Source organism: Capricornis sumatraensis, chromosome 8 (genome assembly GCF_032405125.1).
Source record: "Capricornis sumatraensis isolate serow.1 chromosome 8, serow.2, whole genome shotgun sequence".
Lineage (NCBI taxonomy): Eukaryota > Metazoa > Chordata > Mammalia > Artiodactyla > Bovidae > Capricornis > Capricornis sumatraensis.
Genome location: NC_091076.1, coordinates 43,013,475 through 43,037,468, shown reverse-complemented (window position 1 = coordinate 43,037,468; position 23,994 = coordinate 43,013,475). Strand labels below are relative to the sequence as shown.

The 23,994-nt window shown below is 41.3% G+C and overlaps 1 protein-coding gene across 1 annotated transcript in view; it reads left to right on the top strand.

Annotated features, from left to right (window-relative positions):
- Nucleotides 1–20,948, top strand: part of CTSC (cathepsin C) — a 45,094-nt gene extending 24,146 nt beyond the window's left edge. Inside the window, exons 4-7 of the mRNA XM_068979150.1 lie at nt 2,686–2,841; nt 8,171–8,286; nt 14,455–14,586; nt 16,581–20,948. Of these exons, the coding sequence (XP_068835251.1) occupies nt 2,686–2,841; nt 8,171–8,286; nt 14,455–14,586; nt 16,581–17,083 (907 nt within the window). The 3' untranslated portion in view covers nt 17,084–20,948. The remainder of the gene's footprint in view (nt 1–2,685; nt 2,842–8,170; nt 8,287–14,454; nt 14,587–16,580) is intronic.
- The last annotated feature ends 3,046 nt before the right edge of the window (nt 20,949–23,994 follow it).

The following is a 23,994-nucleotide window of genomic DNA, read 5'->3' as shown; positions in this document are numbered from 1 at the left end:
GGAAAAGATAAATATTATTGATAGCAGATTTTCTATTTTATTTGACTGTGAAATCCCCTGGAAGTGTGTATGAGCAGATCACCCAAAGCCAGGCCACACAGGCAGTGAAGGGCTCCCTAGCAGAAAAGGAAAAGGGGGACGTGAGTTCAAAGAGGACAGATTGCTCTTGTCTGGGAAGGCACCACCCCACCCCCACCCCCCCACCCCCCCCGCCCGCCGAGATTTAGACCAATTCATCCGCTCCATTTTGAACATAGACTTTAAGTTGCTTTGCTTGGTTTGACCCTTGAGTGACACATTTCCTGTGAAGCTGCTCACTGTGTACTATGTACTTTTCTGATATTTCAAGCATTGCCTCATTTAGTGAAGAAGCTACAAGCAGAGTGCTCAGAATCTATGTTGCCTCACTTGGAAAATAAACATTTAGGACTAAGTTACCGTCAAGGTCTCTTTCAGCTCTTAATGATCAGATCTCAAGATAGATATTTACAATTTAAAAATGTGTTTGCTTTGGTGTTGGAGAAGACTCTTGAGAGTCCCTTGGGCTGCAAGGAGATCCAGCCACTCCATCCTAAAGGAAATTAGTCCTGAATATTCATTGGAAGGATTGATGCTGAAGCTGAAACTCCAACACTTTGGACAACTAATGCGAAGAGCTGACTCATTGGTAAAGACCCTGATGCTGGGAAGGATTGAAGGCAGGAGGAGAAGGGGACGGCAGAGGATGAGATGGTTGGATGGCATCACTGACTCGATGGTGTTGAGTTTGAGTAAGCTCTGGGAGTTGGTGATGGACAGGGAGGCCTGGTGTGCTGCAGTCCATGGGGTTGCAAAGAGTCGGACATGACTGAGCGACTGAACTGAACTGAACCTGTGTCTTAAGAAGAAACAACTGCAACTGTTTTTTTTTGTTTGCTAGTTTGTCAGAAATAGAATACAGAGAGTTTTATGTTTAATAAATGTACCTCTCTGGTTTCACACTTTGAAAAAAGTGGGAAAGTACTTTGATAAAAACATTAAAACATTATCAATGTGGTTGCACATTTCTGTTATTATTGCCAGTGCTTCCAGGTTGTTTGGCTATATCTCAATACTCTCTCTGTGACCATCTGAATTAAAAGAGAAAGAAAAGTTCACAGTATGCCTAAAGTTACTCAGGTTAGGTATATCTTGCTTAGTATAACTGAATGTTAATGGAAGTTATACACTCACTATATGAATAACTTAGAGTAAATATAACTTATCTAATAAGTTATATAATATGTAATAACTTACATAATATAACATATAAGTATAACTTATTTACTATATGTATAACTTACATGTATGTATAGTATATGAAGTTATCCATATACTATATGGATAGCGAGTCATACTTAAGTCATAGAACCTTTTTTTAGTAGAAATAACATGGTGAATTCTGTAATTCCTGGCACCTGGCACATAGGTGTAATACGTGTCTGAGTTAAATGAATCATCAACTCCCTCAGTCTTTTGTCTTTGTAAACATGCTCTTTGTATATTAGATTTGTTTACATCTCTGTCCAAGCATTTAGCGTCAGTTAAACCAGTGCCTCTCAGTATTTAATATTGCTGTGAATCATCTGGGAATCCTGTTAAAATGTCGATTCTGATTCAGGTGGCCTGGAATGACATTTAGAGTCTGCCTTTCTAGCAAGCTTCCAGGTGCTTCTGCTGATGCTGGCTCAAGAACCAAATCTGAGTGACAAGGGTATAAACCTTGTCCATACGGAACAACTTTCATCATGTGGTTGTGATACTTGCCTTGCCATATGTCCACTGACAACAGTTTCGCTGCACTTCACCCACCCCCTTTTTTATTATGGCAAAGTTTAAAAGGTGAAGTTTGTGTGCTCATCTGTGTCCAACTCTTGGCAGCCCCATGAACTGTGTCCCGCCAGGCTCTTCTGTCCATGGAATTTTCCAGGCAAGAATACTAGAGTGGGTTGCCATTTCCTCCTCCAGGGGCTTTTCCCGACCCAGGGACCAGACCTGAGTTTCTTTTGCCTCCCGCATTAGCAGGCAGGTTCTTTCCCACTGTGTCACATACACACATTGAAGACAGTTTCTCTGTCTCCGCCACCTTTTTTCTTACCATTGTCAAGTTTAAAAGGTACGTTGTAGAAATTGTATTAATAGAGGTGTGATTCGATGTTACCGCTCAGAGATAACCTTGGTTGTATGTACTTTATAGTATCAATATAAATGTACACTTTCCAAAAAATTGATTCGTGCTGTGTCAACTTCTTTGATAGTCTGCTTTTTGTCTAATATAGTGTGAACATTCTCCCATATCACTAAATAATCTTCCAGACATGTTTACTGAATAAACTGTATAGCAAATGAAGTGCCATTATTTATTTAATCCATTCTTTGTTTTAGAATTTATGTTTATAATCTATTACTAGTATAAAAGTGTTTCACTGAACATCCTTATACAGTTATCTTAGTTCACTTAAATTTTATTTTCACAGGAGGCATTCCAGTTCTAGGCTGTGGTTATAAATGTAGAGATAGAGAGATAGAGAGACGGATATACCCAGTTGCCTTCTTGAAGGATAATATCGCTTTACACTCAGGCCCAGGGTATGAGTGCCTATTTTAATGAGATCTGTTTACATCAGTAAAGAGTGTATCTGAAGCCATCTTAACTTTCGTTGGCAGGTATTCTAATAGGCTCTACAGATATAACCACGACTTTGTGAAAGCTATCAATGCCATTCAGAAGTCTTGGACTGCAGCCCCATATGCGGAATATGAGACTCTTACCCTAAAAGAGATGATCAGGAGAGGTGGTGGCCACAGCCGGAGAATTCCAAGGTAATAAAGCACATCTCTTTATCACGGATAAAGATATGTGTTGATTGATATCTTCCCTTCTAACCAGCCCTGCTTGGGTTGCTCAGTATTTTATTGGTTATCCCAGCTTAGATGTTTATATTATCTTTTCTCTGACCGTGCCCCTCTCCTGTTCATACATATTCTGATGTTCTCCAGGTCCTGTTTATGGGCTTTGCTTTCTCAGCATCTGCTTCTTCATTTGCTCTCTTTCCATTTCTCCACTTTGGCTTGAGGGCTTTATCGTCTCTCACCTATATGATGGATCAGCTTCCTGTCTTCTGTCCTTTTGATCTCTTTCCCTCCCTGTCCCCATTCTTAGCCATTCTCTAAAATACTGCCAGTTACATCTTCCTATATTCAGCTGTGATCAGGTTACTACCAGTTGTCTAAGGAATAAATTTAGCCTGGTAATCAAAACCATCTAAATTTGACCATAACTCTGCTTATCACCTTGACCTGCTTTCAAACAGTATGACAAAAAATTACTGAAAACTTTCATCTACCACCATTCATGAAACTCTCTTTGCCTCACATACCCCTGAACCTGCCTATAAAAAGATGCTTACTCCTTGGAAGAAAAGTTATGACCAACCTAGATAGCATATTGAAAAGCAGAGACATTACTTTGCCAACAAAGGTCTGTCTAGTCAAGGCTATGGTTTTCCCAGTGGTCATGTAGGGATGTGAGAGTTGGACTGTGAAGAAGGCTGAGCACAGAAGAATTAATGCTTTTGAACTGTGGTGTTGGAGAAGACTCTTGAGAGTCCCTTGGACTGCAAGGAGATCCAAGCAATCTATTCTGAAGGAGATCAGCCCTGGGATTTCTTTGGAAGGAATGATGCTGAAGCTGAAGCTCCAGTACGTTGGCCACCTCATGAGAAGAGTTGACTCATTGGAAAAGACTCTGATGCTGGGAGGGACTGGGGGCAGGAGGAGAAGGGGACGACCGAGGATGAGATGGCTGGATGGCATCACTGACTCGATGTGAGTCTGAGTGAACTCCGGGAGCTGGTGATGGACAGGGAGGCCTGGCGTGCTGTGATTCATGGGGTTGCAAATAGTTGGACACGACTGAGCGACTGAACTGAACTGAACTGACCTGCTTTCAAACAATATGACCAAAAATTACTGAAAACTTTCTTCTACCACCATTCATGAAATTCTCTTTGCCTCACATACCCCTGAACCTGCCTATAAAAACCATCAAATTTGCCACCTGTAAAAATCTCAAAATTCTTTCAGTTTTGATGTCCAGCAAAAAAAAAAAAAAGTTACATATTTATCAATATACTTCTCCTGCCTTCAGCCAGAAGTGGCATTTCCCATCTTAGTTTACATACCCCATGATATGCATCTGATGGGAAATTATATCATTTTTTGAATCTATATAGTCAAGAGTTTGGTAGATTTCTTTTACTCCCTGAAAACTATAGCTGAGTTTAGCATATGTGATCCCTTAACATTTATTAAAGGACCAATGACACTCTTGCTGCAGGAGAAATTAATGTAACTGAAGGGTAGGAAACCAATTGGAAAAGCTAATGGGACTCAGTACATTGTGTAGATAGGTTATTTTCTTTTAGTATATCGAAGCATTGTCTAATATTCAGAAAATATAATGATTATTTTCTTAATAGCTATAGAGTCCTTTGGTCAAGTTTTATTGTTTAAACAGACCACTGATAGGTTAATGGTTAACTAAAATACATTGCTGGCCGAATGCCGGACTGGATGAATCACAAGCTGGAATCAAGATCGCTGGGAGAAATATCGACAATTCAGATGCACAGATGATACCATTCTAATGGCAGAAAGTGAAGAGGAACTAGAGAGCCTCTTGATGAACTTGAAAGAGGAGAGTGAAAAAGCTGGCTTAAAACTCAACATTTAAAAAACTAAGATCATGTCATACGGTCCTACCATTTCATGACAAATAGGGGAACAAGTGGAAGCAGTGACGGAGTTAATTTTCTTGGGCTCCAGAATCACTGAGGATGGTGACTGCAGCCATGAAATTAAAAGATGCTTGCTCCTTGGAAGGAAAGTTACGACAAATCTAGACAGTGAATTGAAAAGCAGAGATATCACTTGGCCAACAGAGGTCTGGCTAGTCAAAGCTATGGTTTTTCCAGTAGTCATATACAGATGTGAGAGTTGGATGATAAAGAAGGCCAAATGCCAAAGAATTGGTGCTTTTGAATCATGGTGCTAGGGAAGACTCTTGAGAGTCCCTTGGACTGTAAGGAGATCAAACCAGTCAATCCTAAAAGAAATCAACCCTAAATATTCATTGGAAAGACTGTCGCTGAAACTGAAGCTCCAATACTTTGGCCACCTGATGCAAAGAGCCAGCTCATTGGAAAAGACCCTGATGCTGGGAAAGATTGAGGGCAGGAGGAGAAGGAGGTGTCAGAGGATGAGATGGTTAAATACCATCACCTACTCAGTGGACCTCAGATATGCAGATGACACCACCCTTACAGCAGAAAGTGAAGAGGAACTAAAAAGCCTCTTGATGAAAGTGAAAGAGGAGAGTGAAAAAGTTGGCTTAAAGCTCAACATTCAGGAAACTAAGATCATGGCACCTGGTCCCATCACTTCATGAGAAATAGATAGGGAAATAGTGGAAACAGTGTCAGACTTTATTTTTCTGGGCTCCAAAATCACTGCAGATGGTGATTACAGCTATGAAATTAAAAGACGCTTACTCCTTGGAAGGAAAGTTATGACCAACCTAGACAGCATATTGAAAAGCAGAGACATTACTTTGCCAACAAAGGTCCATCTAGTCAAGGCTATGGTTTTTCCAGTGGTCATGTATGGATGTGAGAGTTGGACTGTGAAGAAAGCTGAGTGCCGAAGAATTGATGGTTTTGAACTGTGGTATTGGAGAAGACTCTTGAGAGTCCCTTGGATTGCAGGGAGATCCACCCAGTCCATTCTAAAGGAGATCAGTCCTGGGTGTTCATTGGAAGGAATGATGCTAAAGCTGAAACTCCAAAACTTTGGCCACCTCATGCGAAGAGTTGACTCATTGGAAAAGACTGATGCTGGGAGGGATTGGGGGCAGGAGGAGAAGGGGACAACAGAGGATGAGATGGCTGGATGGCATCACCAACTCTATGGACATGAGTTTGGGTGAACTCCAGAAATTGGTGATGGACAGGGAGGCCTGACATGCTGTAATTCATGGGGTCGCAAAGAGTCGGATACAACTGAGCGACTGAACTGAACTGAACTCAGTGGATATGAATTTGAGCAAACTCCAGGAGATAGTGGAGGAGGAGCCTGACGTACTGCAGTCCATGGTGTCATAAAGAGTAGGACACAACTTGGCAAATGAACAACAATAAGATTCATTGCTAAGGTTTTCTTCTGCAGACTAATGATCATAATCTGGCATTTTACTACTCTGAGACTGTATGGAGTTTTCTTCCTGTCTGACTGATAGCATTCTCTCATAATTATACGCCTGTCTCAAAAAAATTTTTTTTGTATAATGTTTCTCATAGTATATTCTAAGGAGTGACTAGTCTACGAGATGTTCTGTTTAGTCAAAATTCAGAAAGGCAGCGTATTGTATCCCTTCTCAGATTTGCTAAAGTGAAAGAGCCATCCTGTGTCTGTGTGAGACGGAAAGTTGAGAGCTGTCCAGTAGCAATCCAGAGGAGCCCCCAGTGGAGATGCAATCAGTGTTGGAACCTTAGGGAGACCAGGGCTCCTGTCTGAAAGATTTGAGCCTGAGACACAACTGCATTGCCATGTATCTGATGCCATGTTTCTGAAGAACTCCTGTACTTGAATTTTTCTCTTTGCACCCAACCACCTTGGTTTTAGAGAAGAGATAGATTCATGAAGCCCTGTTTTTAAGGCTAATAAGTCTCCTTAGAAGGTTTAAGATGAGATAGAAGTGGGAGGTGTTGAAGCCAGACATTGTGGTCTAGCCGCCTGGTTTTCAGTAGCATTTTTGTATATACGTTAGATCTGCTGAAAGTGACATAATAGAAACTCAGAGATTCTTAACCTGAATCTCTGAAACTGAACCTGCTCAAATTGTAGGAAAATGTACCATTTATGGACATCTCTCTGAGTGAGCCCAGAGCTTTCTCCGAATTCTTAAGAATCTGGACCCAAATGATGAAGAGCCAATAATGTATAAGGTGCCTATGATGTTTGTAATTCTCACTTCTCTGCCACCCAGCTTCCTCTTTCACTCACTTCATTTTCATACCATTGAGCTTCATTTATCACGTTGCTTTTATTCTGTCTGTGTGTGCATTGACGGATAAACACTCTGCCTATAGGATGTAGGAAGAAGGAAGTTAACACTTCAATTGAGTGTTTTGTTCACATGTAAGATAGTTACTTAAATGTATCAGCAGCATATATAGTCTTAAAGACATGGATGTTGATGGTCTTGGTAATCACCATAATAGCTTAATAGGTTATTAAAGACATCCAAGACTAGGTAATGTTTTAAGCACATTAGTCATTATTGCATTGAATTATCATAACAGAGGTTAGAGGTAGGTATGACTATGCACATCGTAACAGGAGGTGACATAGTTTTATGATGTTAAGTTCTTTGACGAGTGTCATACAGCTAGGAAGTGTGAAGCCACTGTAGGTGTCTTTATGTCTTACTCTTATCTGTTTATTGACCTAGTTTGCCTTCTTCTACTTACATCCTCTATTTCTCTGCCTTTCACTTCTTTTGTGACTACCATCACCACCCTCCATAGAGTCAAACATCAGTAATTCCTCTGTTTTCTCTAAAACCTTTGTAGGTCATCTTCAATTTCCCATATCTACGTTTTTGGGTCAAAATATATGAAAAGAGAATGCTGTTATTTAGGCATACTAAAACTAGCAATGGGAATATATAAAACCAATGTTATTTCATAGGGGAAAATTACTAGATCCTGAAAAATAGATGGGTAATTTTGAGACTTCAGTAGCCAGTGGCTGAGACACTGTGATCCCAATGCAGGAGGCCTGGGTTCAATCCCTAGTCAAGGAACTAGACCCTACATGTTGCAACTAAAGATCCCACATGCCACAGCTAAGACCAGTCATAGCCAAATAAATAAATTGGAAGAAAAAAAAAAGGGGGCAATCTATCTAACTTAGTTGTATAATGACACATTTTTGTATTATAGACACTTTGAAACACTGATGGACAAGTGTTCTTTGGATCTGAATCTATATCCTAGCCAGCCAGGTGGTTGAAATTATGGGATTAAAGGTTAGGAAATCATCCTCAAAGGAAAGACTATGTATTGATGTCAAGTGTCTATTTCCATCCTAGGCCCAAACCTGCACCTATAACTGCTGAAATACAGAAAAAGATTTTGCATTTGCCAAAATCCTGGGATTGGAGAAATGTTCACGGTATCAATTTTGTTACTCCTGTTCGAAACCAAGGTAAAAAAATGTCTGATTTTTTTCTTTTGTATTAAATCATTCTGAAATATTTATTGAACATTTACTATGTACCAGGCTCTCACATTCTGGGGATACAGAGATGAAACTGGTATGATCTACTTTAGTAAAGAAATAGAAAATCTATAGCTAATGAATACGCACTTCTTCTTTTTGTATCCTTGACAGACACTGGTAATACGTGATCTCTCCAGCTGAGCTCAGCATTTCTTCAGTGTCCTCCTCAGTGTGTGTTCCAGATAGCTAGTGAAATTCATTAGAGTAGTATATAAGCCAAACTCATTTGCGCTCCAAGTTACGGAGACTTGTATTGCAACAAAGAATTGCAGCTAAAATTAGTCTTTCTTGTCTTCCTTCTGCAGGTGGTTTGTTGGAATCTTTCATTTTTTTAACTGAAATATAGTTGACTTAGAATGTTGTATTAGTTTCAGGTGTACAGCAAAGTGATTCAGCTTTTATATACTTTTTCAGATTCTTTTCCATTATAGTTTAATGTGAATATGTGATATGAATAAGTGATATCATATGTTATTTGTCTTTCTCTGTGATTCCCTTGGGCTTCCCCTGTAGCTCAGCTGGTAAAGAATCCACCTGCAATATAGGAGACCCTGGTTTGATTCTTGGGTTGGGAAGATCCCTGGAGAAGGTATAGGCTACCTCCTCAGTATTCCTGAGCCTCCCTGGTGGCTCAGTCTGTAAAGAACGCCTGCAATGCGGGAGACCTGGGTTCAGTCCCTGGTTTGGGAAGATCCCCTGGAGGAGGGCATGGCAGCCCACTTCAGTGTGCATGCCTGGAGAGTCCCGATGAAAGAGGAGCCTGGAGGGCTGACTTACTTAGTAAGATAATCTCTAGGTTCATCCATGTTGCTACACATTGCATTATTTCATTTTCTTACGGCTGAGCAATACTCCACTGTGTGTGTGTGTGTGTGTGTGTGTGTGTGTGTGTACGCACACACCGTATCTTCTTTTTTCTGGAATCCTTCTTTAAGTGTCTACCCACTCTCCCCCCACCACTCCCCCATCATTAGTCTAATTATAGGAGCCCAGAAAATGATTCCTTAATTTTTTTTTGCTGATGAAGTAGATTTTTCGAATTGTGTAAGGATCTTTCAGTTAACTTTACATCAGGATATGACATACGGTGGTAAGTATTAACTCAGCTTCCCGGTGGAGTGTTTACCAGCATTATCGCTATAATTGCATTTTGTCAGTTGTTTCTGAAAATTAGATACAGTATGAGTAGATTTGATAACGCCTCTAATAGCACTTGAGAGCAAATTATCTTAGCCTAAATTTTAGCCAACAGTGACTGGAGAATCATTTATACAATGCTCAGGTTTATTACTTCTAAGCTCATTTTGAAGACAGCTGTATGCAAGACTGATTTGTTACTATAAAGTGGGTGTAGTATTTGCTGTCTGGAAACATTCTGATTGGTGTCTCTTGAAAGGATTATACATTAATAACACCCAAAGATAAACTTCCCTTCCCCTTTCCTAAAAATTCAGTGATCAGCCTCTCCCGGTTCTTAGTATTCACCACCACCCCTTCAGTTCATCCCCACTGCATCCTTGGAGAGTGTCCTGAATGTATGGGGCTTTGGGCAAGTCCTGCAGCGGCAGGGTTCCTGTCCTTTATCTGGCACTGGAGGTCTCATCTCTTTGTCTTTGTGCCAGTTATTCTTGGGCTCTTTGGCTCCAGAGAAAGTGTGGGTCCTTCTTGGAAAGGGGACAGCTTCTTTGAAAATGAGGGATTGGAAATGAGAGAAAGTTAAAGGTAATTGAGAAATGAATGGAAAGTCAGTTAAAAAGATTTGATGATTAAGATTTATTCTGTCATCAAATAGGTTTCCTGTCCTTACTGGAGAGGATTAAGTAGATACTACGCATTGACTGTTGAGGGCTTAGCACATGGTTTTTCCCACTGTGTTGTATTTATAGGGTATCTAATGTGTCAGGAATTTTTGTTTAAAGGCTGAGGATATGAAGACTAATATGATACAGTCCTTTGTAGAGACTACAGCTTAGCAAGACTTAAAAACAAAACATTAAGATACAATATAACTTCTGTAAGTAGGGCGTTTAAAAAATTCATTAAGAGAAAGTTGGAGGAAAATTTTCATTCAGCTCACTTCCCAAAAAGGTTTGATTGACTAGTGCTGAGATAATAATTCGAAGGAAATCAGACTTTCTAACCACAGATTTTTTGACAGTGTCTCTTGTAGCTCAGTCAAAGCTATTGTTGTCTGTAATATTCCATATTCTTTGCGTATTATAAATATGGTTTGTATAGACATGGGCAGTTTAAAAACAGAGGGCTTTGAGTGATTCATTGCTTTTAAATTGATCCCTCATCTGTGGTATCTTCTCAGATATCTGAGAAAATAGTGCACTCAGTGGTTCCTCTTCTGACTTCTTTGTGGTGTTCTGTACTTTAGGTTATGAAAAAAATTATTTTCTCTTCCTACTAACTGGGCTACTTGGAAGTTTCCACTAACTTAAATACACCAGTGTCCTATAGAATTCAAAATTACCCACAGTTCAGGGAATTTACAACTTTTCTCTATTCAGAGAGCAAATTAAGAGTAATGAAAAAAACAAAAACAAAAAAAGTCCTGGGTAGGGGGATAAACTTTTACCCTGTAAGCACCAGCCTTATAACTAAGGTTTACTTTGCATGTGAGAGGGAAGAGAGCTAGGAAATTGGAAGAGAAGGACTTTCCTTGTTCATCTCCCAGTTGTGCTGTCTTTATTATTGTGTCTTCAAGAGAGAAGGGGAGTATCTTTCAGGTCACATTAATTAGGAAATGCAGAGCGGTTTCCTAACTTTAAAAATCTAGTTCATTTTAGCCTTGTTCCAACTGTTGTTTATACTAAAGCTGGAAGGCAGGGATGTTGAACTGTTCCACCCTATTCCTTTTACATCCAAGATGACAAGAAATGTCAGAAAGGTCAAGTGAATTGCCCAGTCACATAGCTGACTGATGGGGTGAGTGGGAAGGGCAAAAAAGAATCCTGGCTCCTTACTACCCGTTCAGTGTGTTCTCCGCTGTTAGAAGGTGAAGGCTGAGCGTTAACATGCAGTTAAGCCATGTGGCAGTTACATTATCTATTTGAGATTATGGAAACTTGATTACCGCAGAACTCTGTCTGGGCCAACTCCCCCTCTTATTCTTTTCTTTTTATTGTTGTTGTTTAGTTGCTAAGTCTTGTCTGACTCTTTTGCGACCCCATGGACTGTAGCCCACCTGGCTCCTCTGTCCATGGGATTTCCCAGGCAAGAATACTGGAGTGGGTTGCCATTTCCTCCTCCGGGGTATCGTCCCAGCCCAAGAATTGAACTCTTACCTCCTGCATTGGGGAGCTGATTCTTAACCAGGGATCCACCAGGAAAGCCCTCCTATTCTTTGTTGCCCTGTTATCTTCTTAAAAGAAAATGGTCCTTTTGGAATCTAGACTCTGGCCTTGACTTTTGAAGAGATGTTAATTACTTCAGCAGCTGACCTTGGGAACATCACAGGCTTGAGGAAGATTATTTCCTTCCCTCCTCCTTGTAATTTCTCTGGTAATAGAACATTCTGAGTCCTGGAATGGACTTGTAGCCTGTCCCTCACACAGTGCTGGATGGCCTGATAATGAAGGTTTAATACTTAAAGCCAACAGAGTTATTTCTGTGACTGCCATGGGCCAAGACTGCTAAACGGCCAAATTGGGATTGTTTCTAGACTCTCTTGTGATATTACTGATGTCTCACGACAGGAACATTGGCTTTGCCATTTATTGGCACTCGTCTAGTTCTCTGACTTTCTATCATGTGAAAGAGGAGTCCTAAGGGCAGTATTATTTAGATGACTTCCAAAACAAAATGGACAAGTTAGTTTTGGTCTGCCGAGTGACTGGAAGATGGGGAAAGGAAATCTGAGAATTCTTTAAAGTCAATATGGATCTGTAAATGGAAGAAAACAGTATTCCTTAGGAGGCAGCTGCTAAGTCGCTTCAGTCGTGCCCGACTCTGTGCGACCCTGTGGACTGCAGCCTACCAGGCTCCTCCGTCCATGGGATTTTCCAGGCAAGAGTACTGGAGTGGGTTGCCATTGCCTTCTCCTGTTGGGAGGCAGCCGGGCGCTGGCATCTGCCATCCTTTAGTTTGGTGACTGGCCAGGCCATTGCCTCTTTCTGAGTCTCAGTGTATGCATTGTCAAGTGAGTAGATTGTACACTAGATGAATTCCAAGGCCCCCTTCCAAATATTTCTCTTCTAATTGTCACAATTTAGCAAAAGCAGTATGGATAAATCTGAGATGTTTATGGGGAGAATTTTGGGAACCGTCAGAAATGGTAGCAGTTAAAGGGTGACGGGGCACTAATAGACTAAAAGTAAAGACTGACTGTTTTCATTGAAATAACTTTTTCCTGGCTATAAATATGTGTCTGCTTGTTTATAATCTGACTTCTTTCTACAGAGATACATTGAGTTCCTTCATTGCATCAAGGTGAAGAAGACAGGTTTCCTGTAAACACTCAAGGAAATTCAGTTTAGTTTAAGGAAAATAGTATTAAGTAATTCAAGTAGAGTTTAGAATGTTCCCTGGTGGCTCAGATGGTAAAGAATCTGCCTGCAATGCGGGAGACCTGGGTTCAGTCCCTGGGTTGGGAAGCTCCCCTGGAGAAGGTATGGTTACCCCCTCCAGTATTCTTGCCTGGAGAATTCCATGGACAGAGGAGCCTGGCGGGTTACCGTCCACGGGGCCACAAAGAGTCAGACACAACTGAGCGACTAATACTTTGACTTTTTCATAGCACGCCAGAGACTGAGCTTAGAATATCCTGGTATTCCTTTGTTCTCAGGGATAGACATGAATGAACATTTACTTGGAGAAGAGAAAAATGATGCCCCTCATACTTTTAAAATATAATGTTATGAATATTTTTCTGAGGAAGGCAGTCACTAAATTACTAAATTCACATTTATTAAAGAGAACAAAGGCAGCATTCTCTTTATGTAGAATGAGTTTTGTTAGTTTTGGGGGTTTTTTTAAGTTATTAGTAAATTGAATAATATATCAATTTCATTTAATTTCCAGTGTCTTGGGTGCAGCAGATCTTGGGTACAGGATACCTGGGTTCAATCCCTGGGTTGACTGAGTGACTAGCTTTCACTTTTGGGGGGTTTGATACAAGTATATCTCCAGGTAGAATTTACATCAGTGGCAGAGGTAAAGGAGGCTATGTTATAATAAAGATATTAAAATTATGTTCATTTCCCTCTGGAATTGTAATAAGTGGAAATCTAGTTTTATTACATGCCATATTTTATTCTGTGCATAAATTTCTTCTACTCATATTGAAGAACCAGATTAAAAAATATCTTTATATAAATTACCTCATAATACAGTATTTTTTTCTTCTTTTGAAGTAGCAACTATATTCCTAGCATATGCTTCATAAGTAAATTTATTTTGTCTTTGCCAGAGCATTCAGGTATTAAATTAAGCTGTTTTCTTTTCCCTTCTCCCCTACTTCCTTCCAACTACTTTTCAATTTATTTTCAATTTCACTACCCCCATCTGCTTTAATATCTTTACTTCCTTATTGAATACCTTAAATACCATATTGGTCATTATAAAATAATTACTCTTTTTGTTATATTTTCCCTGGTTGAATCCAACTCTCTATAATAATACACCTATACTTGAGCCATTCTTTGAGTTAATTCCACCCAACAAGTTGCTTTAGAAAATACCTCTCTGGAGATATTTAGAAGCTCAGTTCATATGTATTTCTCCCTAATTTTCTTTCAACTTGGCTCAAAATGTTGCAGATGTATCAATACATCGTTTCTTCATTATTAAGAATACTGTCAAGTGCTTTGCAGAAGTTAGGAGGTTTTTTCCCTCCCAAAGCATTCTCAAGGAAAGTCCCATTTAGTAATGTTTGCCTTTTGGTGAAAAAGCTGAAATCTTAATATTTGCCTGTAAGGTCAATAGCGTTCATTGATTGAGTCTCCTTTATTGTGCTAATTCTTAGGAACAAAAGCAGCAACACTCAATATAGCTATATTAATGTATGTCATCCACTCAGGTTTTCTTTGGCTTTTCTTGAGGGCGTCAGACTCTCTGAGGTTATATGTTTTCCTTTTCCATCACTAGGGTCTTGCGGAAGCTGCTACTCATTTGCTTCTATGGGGATGATGGAAGCAAGAATCCGCATACTAACCAACAATACTCAGACCCCAATCTTGAGTCCTCAGGAGGTTGTGTCTTGCAGTCAGTATGCTCAAGGTAAGTGTGTTTCAGGCACTGTTGAGCTGTGTGTAGTTTGCCATTGTTGGCAAAACCATCAGGATGGGGGGTAGAAAGAGCACAGTGTCTGCTCTCAGAAAACCTGGGTGCAAGTTCCGGCTCCGTCACTCACTACTTAGTGGTTTCCCATGGAACTCACTGTGGCATCCAGCACAGTGTCAGTAATCGCTATACTCTGAGTAAGGACGGGCTCTCTGGAGCCTCTTACATACATTACGCAACAGTGGTCAGAACCCTGAGGGCGCAGCTGTTATGCTACATATAGACAAGGGACAGACATGAAGCTGTTCTATAGGATTTTGAAGACCTCCCAGCTTCTAACTACGAGTTTCAGTTTCAAATAAGGTCTCACTCTGAAACCTAATTCTTATTGAAAGCGTATGAACACTAGTTTCTCTCTGGAAGGATGTAAAAGTTTTGTACGTAGGCTTTCAGAACAGGGCATATATAAGGTGTGTAGAAAGCCAGTGGATTCAGGGAGAAATCGGCTCATTTTGAAGTTTGCTGCTGCCGTCCCCAGATTTGGCTACTTGGAAGTTTCCCAGTTCACCAGTGCAGCTGCTGGTGTATAGTTATTTGTCAGTGAGCCTTTTATTCTTCCTGAGATACTTTAATATTAAACACCCACATTGTGACTTCTGGGCCCTGCAGACTCTAAAATATCACGAGAGTAACCTCATGAAGCTTACAGTGAGGCAAGGAAAATAGAAATTCAATAAGCATGAGAACAATGAAGGAAAAGTACAGGGTTATGGATGTGTATACTGGCATAGCTTGTTGTCTTGCTCTTCTCAGACACGGTGTGTTTTTACAAATTGAAGGTTTGTGGTGACCTGCGTTGAGCCAGGCTGTCAGCGCCGTTTTCCCAGCAGTGTTTGCTCACTTCATGTCTCCTTGTCACATTTTGGTAATTCTTGAAATACTTCCAACCCTCCCCCCAGCAAAATGATTATGACTCACTGAATGCTTTGGTGATGGTTAGTGGGTTTTGTTTTTTTGCAATAGAGCATTTTTAAATTATGGTGTGTGTATTGCTTCTTCTGGAAAACATGAACACTTAATAGACTACAGTAAACTGTAAACATAACTTTTATATTCCCTGGGAAAACAAAGCATTTGTGTGACTTTCTTCATTGTGATATTTGCTTTATTGTGGTGGTCTGGAACTGAACCTGCAGTGTCTCTGAGATATACTGGGGCCAGGACTGGAGGGAAGGAAGGATATGGGGACCTGATTCAGACTTTTCTGCAGGAGATGGTCAGAGAAGACTTCCCTGAGGAGGTGTCTGCTTGTTTAGTAGTGACAATAATTGCAAGCTTTTATTGCTTTTACGTGACTTAATCCTACAAGGAAGGTGCTATTGCTGTCTGTATTTTACAGATAAGTAAACAGAGGTACAGAGAAATTAAATTCTTAACACAGTTTTGGATTTGAATCTATATAGGCTTCAGAGCCTCCCACTTAACCACGAAGCTACCTTCCACTTCAGGGGCCAAATAAATGTATGATAGACGGGGATGAGAGGATAGTTAGCTAGATGGCTGATGGAAGGGTGAATGAAGCGGTATTTAAGCCAAGAGCAACTTTCAGGGGTGACATAAGAATAGTTAGTGGGCTTCCTTGGTGGCTCGGTGACAAAGAATCCACCTGCCAGTGCAGGGGACACGGGTTCTGTCCCTGGTCCGGGAAGAGCCCACGTGCCACAGGACAGCTGAGACCAGGATCCACAGCTGCGGAGGTCCACACGCAGAGAGGCCACTGCGATAAGCCCCCGCCACAGCTGGAGAGGAGCCCACGCTGCCACAACTGCAGAAAGCCTGCACACAGTAACCAAGACCCGTCACAGCCAAATACCCAATAAATCTTTAAAAACACATTAATGGAGTAGAAAAGAAAACATGTGAAACGGGACAGTTTCTCCTGTAGCCCTTTCTAACAGACGGTGGTAACCCTGTGTGCTCTTCACCCGCAGGCTGTGAAGGTGGCTTCCCTTACCTCATCGCAGGGAAGTACGCCCAGGACTTCGGGCTGGTGGAAGAGGACTGCTTCCCCTACACAGGCACGGATTCGCCGTGCAAACTGAAAGAGGGCTGCTTCCGGTACTATTCTTCCGAGTACCACTACGTGGGCGGTTTCTACGGCGGCTGCAATGAAGCCCTGATGAAGCTCGAGCTGGTCCACCAGGGGCCCATGGCCGTTGCCTTTGAAGTCTACGACGACTTCCTGCACTACCGCCAGGGCGTCTACCACCACACGGGGCTGCGAGACCCTTTCAACCCCTTCGAGCTGACCAATCACGCTGTGCTGCTGGTGGGCTACGGCACGGACGCGGCCTCGGGACTGGATTACTGGATTGTTAAAAACAGCTGGGGCACGAACTGGGGTGAGGAAGGTTACTTCCGCATCCGCAGAGGCACCGACGAGTGTGCAATTGAAAGCATAGCGCTGGCGGCCACCCCGATTCCTAAATTGTAGGGTGTAACTCGCAGGGTTTCATGCTGACCACCGTCAGCCAGGAAGGGAAGATGCATTATTCACGGACTGGAGACGTGTACAGTATTCCTGCTGCAATTTCAAAAGATTATAGGTAGCTTCCTGTGAAGATTTGTGCCTTTCCAATTAAAAGTGCCCTTGATTTTAATTTTAATATGCTTTCCCACTGAAAAGCAGTCTGCTTTTTCCTCAGTACTCTGTTCAATGTGGTTTTTATGGAGGATGGTGAATGATGAAGTAATGGATTTTGCTAATCATTCTGTGATTCAAACACATGCTGTATTTTTAAAAAATCAATGTGACCACGTAGGCTTATTTTTAAATTGTATAAATCATGAGACAATATGACAATGGTTATTAAATTTTAAAAAATTGTAAATATTCAAGTAATACGTACTATGGTTATGTATGTGCTTAAGAGAATTTTTACTCTTGACTCCTGTTATATTTGTTTCATGTATGTAAATACTTGAAAAAGAAAACTGATTTCAGGGCATTTCAACTAAAAACAACAAAATTATGAATATTTACAATAGGGGGTATATGCAATTAAAATCTAGTGAATGTTTCCCTTCGGCTCAGTGGTAAAAAATCTACATGCAATGCAGGAGACTTAGGAGATGCGATTTCTAGGCCTGGATCAGGAAGATTCCCCTGGAGGAGGAAATGGCGACTCATTCCAGTATCACTGCCTGGAGAATGCTATGGACAGAGGAGCCTGGCGGGCTACAGTCCATGGGGTTGCAAAGAGTCAGACGTGACTTAGTGAATGAGCATGCATGCATGAACCCTGAAAAGTTATCTCCTGGGTATTTGAGGAGCCAGGGATTATAGAGAAAAGAAACTCAAGTTTTGGTGAGTCTGGATATTGGTTAAAACGTTTTACAGTGTATCTTGCCCTTGAAGGTATTGGTTAGCCTTCATTGGCTGAGCAGTAATAGCCTAATAAGTGGAATATGACCAGTTTAAATTTGCTCAGGTCTTTGGGATCTCCAAGGGATATTTCAGAGATGTGAAACCTCTACCCTGAGTAAACAGATATGATTCAGTAGAAATGATAGATTAGGCAAAATTAAGCAAATTAGTCAAAGCTCTAAACCATAAATAAGAACCACAAGCCTTCTAGAACTGACAGGAATCCTAGAGATCATGCCATTTCACTTTCTCTTAATCAGAAAAAGAAACTAAGGCTCACTCAGTGGGCAAGTGACTCATCCAAGGTCAAATGATGAGTCTTGATTAGAACCTAGATTTTCTAAGTCTGGCTCTCCTTGAGTGCCTTAGACACTGAATCTCTGCGCTTTCTACCAGAGGGTCCAAATCACCAAGATACAAGGTGCATACTTGGAGATTTCACATTGACATGTTAAGTCTCAGAGCTTTGTCTTAAACCTCATGTCCTTCTTGCATTGCAATTCACTACAATGACATTTTTGTTCTTAAACTGAAGCATATTCCAGGAGTTTGCCTTGTGTTTAAAGGGTGGCTCCTGGCACATGGCCACATACCTTTGACCTTTTTACCACATGATGACAAAGAGGCAGACACTCTGAGTGGCAGGTGTAACCAGAGCCCTTATTATCTGGAAGACCTCCAAGGAGGTATATTTTCTTTGTTACTGATTTAATCCTACTTTATAATCCTACTTTATGCCTAGCCTTGTTGCTACATGAATGTGTAAATAGACTTCACAATGAAGCAGGAATTCATTTTCCACTAAAATTCAACATCTATCAGCTTAATACCTAAGATTTTCTTTAGCCTGTAAACATGAGCCCATCCTTTGGTTTTTATTTGGACGTCAGTCAGCTGACCCATGGGAGAGCACGTCCAAACTTTTGCATAATCTCGTGAGGGCCCTGGCTGAGCTCTGAAGGAAAATTGTTGCCCGTATCATTCATTAAATACTTGAAGAAATATTAAAGGACTAAATACAGCCATGGTCTGGTCTCACAAGCATGGTTAGTTGAGGACGAACAATGGTTTGAAGAGGCCCCAAGTTTTCAGAGATTGCAAGCAGATCTCCCAGACAACTCCAATTACACTGCCCTCCAACTTGCATTTTTCTGCTGTGAGACATCTGCTTTTCCTGTGACTCTACAAGAGAAAGATTACCATTTCACGTGCAGTGGTGGAATTAATTCAAGATGTTGACTGAAGGGAACATCATGGTTTCTCAAGCCATGTCATTAAACTGTTAAACTACAAAAAGTAGCTAGTTGCATTATCTAACACTTTTTTATATTGGTGCTAACAGAACATATCATCAAAGTCTGTTGAGAAAGTGAGCTCTAAGTAAAAAAAAAATGAGTTTGGGAATTCTGGTAAGCCTCCCTCAAAACTCTCCCAGAAAAGCTCCAGTGGTAATGTGCATTGATGATACCACTGGCCACAAAGAAAACAATAGCTTTAGCTGGGCAGTCTAGCACAAACTGGATCCTGACCTTGGTGCTTTAGTGCCTAGAAGGGATTGCTGGCTCTGCCACACGAGCTGTGAAACCTAGGGCAGCTTACTCAGCCTGCCTGTGTCCATTCCCTCATCTGTAAAACGGGGATAATGGGATAAATATCTATCCCTGTGTGAACGCTTCCTAAACCCTTGCTGTTACAATAAAGCAACCAAATGGGTTTGCACTTTTGAATGACATTATTTGCTTTATTTAAGGTCAGGCCTCACCCCATCCCAAGCAGGTAAATGAAGATCAATTCAGATAATGAAGCTTCCCTGACCTTTCAGACTTATTGAACTCTGATTTCTAACCTGGTCTCAGGAACTGACTAGATTTGGATAGTAAAGGATATTTGTATCTACTTTTCAGAGCTTCGGGGGTTAAATGCCTTCATGAATGGAAAGTGCTTGGAACGCAGTAAGGATATGTAATTATTAGTTACCATTCAAGTCATCTTTTCCCCAAATTCAGATTGTAAAATAATCTTTTGCTTTGGGGAAGCAACTGAGATGTATTTCTATTAAACAAGCTCCACTCTACTGAGAGGGTAGAGGAAGGGTTTTGGAGATGTTTTTTTAAAGGGAGTAAAGAACAAACAGGAACGTGGCACAGAGAAACCCACAGAGAAGAATCTTCAAAAACTTTGTGAATTAGGGAGACGATTTTGATTTTCTGGAACAGAGGTTTTACATTCCCCACCACATCATTGCCTTGCCTGCTGCCTTTGTGGTGATCAGGTTTAGATGGCTACAGCAGAGATGAAAATCAGGCCCCAACTGAGAGCAAGCAACTTTGAAGCAAGAAAGTCTAAAGGTTAAGCTTAGGTTGTAACAATTTGATTTTTCTAATCAGGATTTTCCTATTAGAATAAGCAACAGATTCACATAAAAATAGAGCTGGTAGGTCATCTATCCCACCTCTGCCATTAACATAAAAATGGATTTAGTGAGCTGGACATGCCTAGCTAATAAAGATAAATTTAGACCCCAGTGTGTGACAAACTTCCTACTCTACCTGCTGCCTCCCAATTAAGAAAAATGGAGAAAGAGATATAAATGTTATGAGACAAGCTGACCTTGTTCTGTAAAATCATTTCTAAGATCCTTTCCAGTTCTCAGAAATCCTATTCTGAACCCTTGGTAGCAAGTTCTCTAAGCTCTAATCCATGCGTGGTGGCTTGGGAGGGTTAATCTTAACAGTTTTCCTCTAAATACACTGATGTTAATATTTATATTTATTAACTGTAATAAAGATTTATTTTTGGACTACAGTTAAGTAGAAACTTCCTGACCAAAACAGGCGAGCTTATGACATAAATTCCTCAGCTCGATGGCAAGTGCATGGACTTGAATTTGTACGTTGGTCATGGGTTAGCTAGCAATTGGGCCTTAGTTTCATCAGCTGTAAAATACTGACCTCGTTGAACTTAGTTCTGATTAAAAGTGGATTTGCCTGAAATCGCCTAGACTGTGAAATAATTGAATCCTCAGCCTGCGTTATGGCTGCTCTGCACAACGTCCTCTTGATGACAGCAAACCAAAGTTGCAGGAGGTAAAACAGCCCTCGGACAGAACGTGCAAGTCACGTCTTCGTTGGTGTCTTCGTTTTCCTTTCAGAAGATCATTTATCAAGATCCCTTTTTCCTACATGAAGAGAAAGCAGAAGTAAGAAATTAAACTTCTCGTTTTCCAGTTTTGAGGATGTGAAGCTGATATGTTTTGATTTTGAACTTTCTAGCCTAAAAGGCAATTTGCTTTTTGAAATTCAAATTCTATAGGTAGTTAAACAAGGAAAGACTGTGATGAACTCCGAACTCCCCAAGTTGAGGGGAAAAAAAGCAGATGTGTTTCTTCCTCTAACGCAAAAGGTCTAAAGAGATTGAAATCCTAGCAATCAGTTGGAAAGAAAGAAGTTGGAGAAATAACCTTCCCCTGAGGAAATGAAGGAAATGCCAGGAAGCTAAGGCTGTGCATTAAAGTAAGCATTGAGATGATTTTTTTTTTAATTTCATGTAAGGTATTTCTTGCAGCTTCAAAAGTATTGAATAGTTTCAAGTGAAGTATAAGATAAATGATAGAAAATAAATGCTTTTAGTATCAGATTTTTCTACCCCCCATTCTCTTGTTTGAGGGGTTTCTGGACAGTTAAGAGAAAAGCTGTTTTCCCTCTAGATAACTATTCTTATGCCCCCATATGCACAGTATTCCCAAGAGATAGTAGACACAAGCCCAGTTCTGCAGACTGAAATTCAGCAGAGCAATAAGAACAGGTCTACGAAGAGAAAGCAAAATAGCACTGTGCCCTGAAAATACCATGTCCTCTGGAATCAGACAGCCTGTGCTCCTCCAGTGATTGTTATTTAGACCTTAGTCCAATGACTGAACAGAGATCTATAGTCTTTAGCGTTCACTTGTTAAAAGGTGATGCCAGGAAATTTCCTGGCGGTCCAGTAGTTAGGACTTGGAACTTTCACTGCCGTGGCCTAGGTTCCATCCCTGCTTGGGGAACTAAGATCTCATAAGCCATGGGGTATGGCCTAAATAAAGAAATAAATAAAAATTAAAAAAGGTGATGCCAATATCTACATTTAAGGGTTGTGGTGAGGTTTCAAAGAAGCTGTGAGTATTTACATACTACCTGTGTGTGTAAAAAAAAAAAAAGTTTTAAGGTTTCAGGTGCTTTACAAAGGAAAAGATGCGGTACAAAATAAGAATAAGTGAGCAAACTGAAGCCCAAAGAAGTTTAAGGTGGAACAGTAGGATGTGGCTGTGAATAAGGTCTGTACAGAGTCCAGCACATTAGCTATGAGAAATGGAATATTTCCTGCCATGTCAGTAAACAAAGGACATCACAGTCATCAGCAATTGCAGCCACCAGCAGCGGTGAGCTGGTGAGCCCAGAGGGAACTCAGGAAGGAAAGAACACCTGCCCTCTATTAGCCATCATACAGCAGCCACTCTCTAGGGTGAGCCCCAAGGAAACTCAGGACACAAAATTACTGGCCCTAGATAGCTGAGGTGGAGAAGGCAATGACACCCCACTCCAGTACTCTTGCCTGGAAAATCCCATGGATGGAGGAGCCTGGAAGGCTGCAGTCCATGGGGTCGCTGAGGGTCGGACACTGCTGAGAGACTTCACTTTCACTTTTCACTTTCATGCATTGGAGAAGGAAATGGCAACCCACTCCAGTGTTCTTGCCTGGAGAATCCCAGGGATGGGGGAGCCTGGTGGGCTGCCGTCTATGGGGTCGCACAGTCAGACACAACTGAAGCGACTTAGCAGCAGCAGATAGCTGAGGTACATATCAAAGGGATAATTTCAGTGGGCCCAGAAACTGAACCCTCCCATGAACAGAAAAGTGCTAAATTCCTTAACGTGGGCAGTTTGGCTTTTCTCTAACAATAATCTTTTGATGTACTGACTACCGCCCTTTGTTGCAAAGCTGCTATAGAAGCCGGTCCCTCCCCTTGCCTCCCTGGAGCAGTTCTCTCACAGTTGTTCATGATGCAGCCTCATGGGCTCGAAGTCCTAAAAATTCCCACTGAATGAAACAAAGCTCTCAACTTCTAGGTTGTGAATGTAAGTCCACACCTGATACATGGGGATCTCCCCACTCCAACACTGGATCTCAACCAGAAGTGATTTTTGTTCCTCAAGGGACATCTGGCAACATTTGTAGACACTTGGGTTGTCACACTAGGGGACAGTCTCCAGTGAAGAATGATCCAGCCCCAGATATCAGCAGCGCCCAGGCTGAGAAAGTCCGAGCTACAACATGCCAACTCCTTTACGCTTTCTTCCCTGCCACCAAATGAATGTTACTGACTCTGGAGGGTGGAGAGAACTCTGAGTGCTAATGTTATCCCAGAAGCTTCCAGAACTTGAGCTAAACTTCGAAGAATCAAGAGGAGTAGTAAAAGACGAGGCCCAGGGAGTGAAGGCTAACTGACGTCATGAGACAAGAGAAGGGCTTTTCCCCTCAGTTCTGGGACAACAGGCTGAGCCCGTTCTGCAGGACCTCCCACCTGATAGGAACCCACTGAAACCATAAGTTCCAATGGGAACTTGACTGATGGAGAAGAGATTGGATGACTCCTTATTCTAAAAAAGGAAGAGGGGAGCAAGTGAGAACATAGAATGCTAACTGGAGGTCCTTGTGTGCAAGACCCTGATGCTGGGAAAGATTGAGGGCAGGAAGAGAAGGGGGTAGTAGAGGATGAGATGGCTGGATGGCATCACTGATTCAATGGACATGAGTTTGGGTAAACTCTGGGAGTTGATGATGGACAGGGAGGCCTGGTGTGCTGCAGTTCATGGGGTCACAAACAGTCAGACACAACTGAGTGACTGAACTGAACTGTGTGCAAGGAAATTCTGCCATAGAAGATGAACACACCATTTCAACCCACCAGACCTTTGAGCAAGATAAGGACAAGAAAGGTT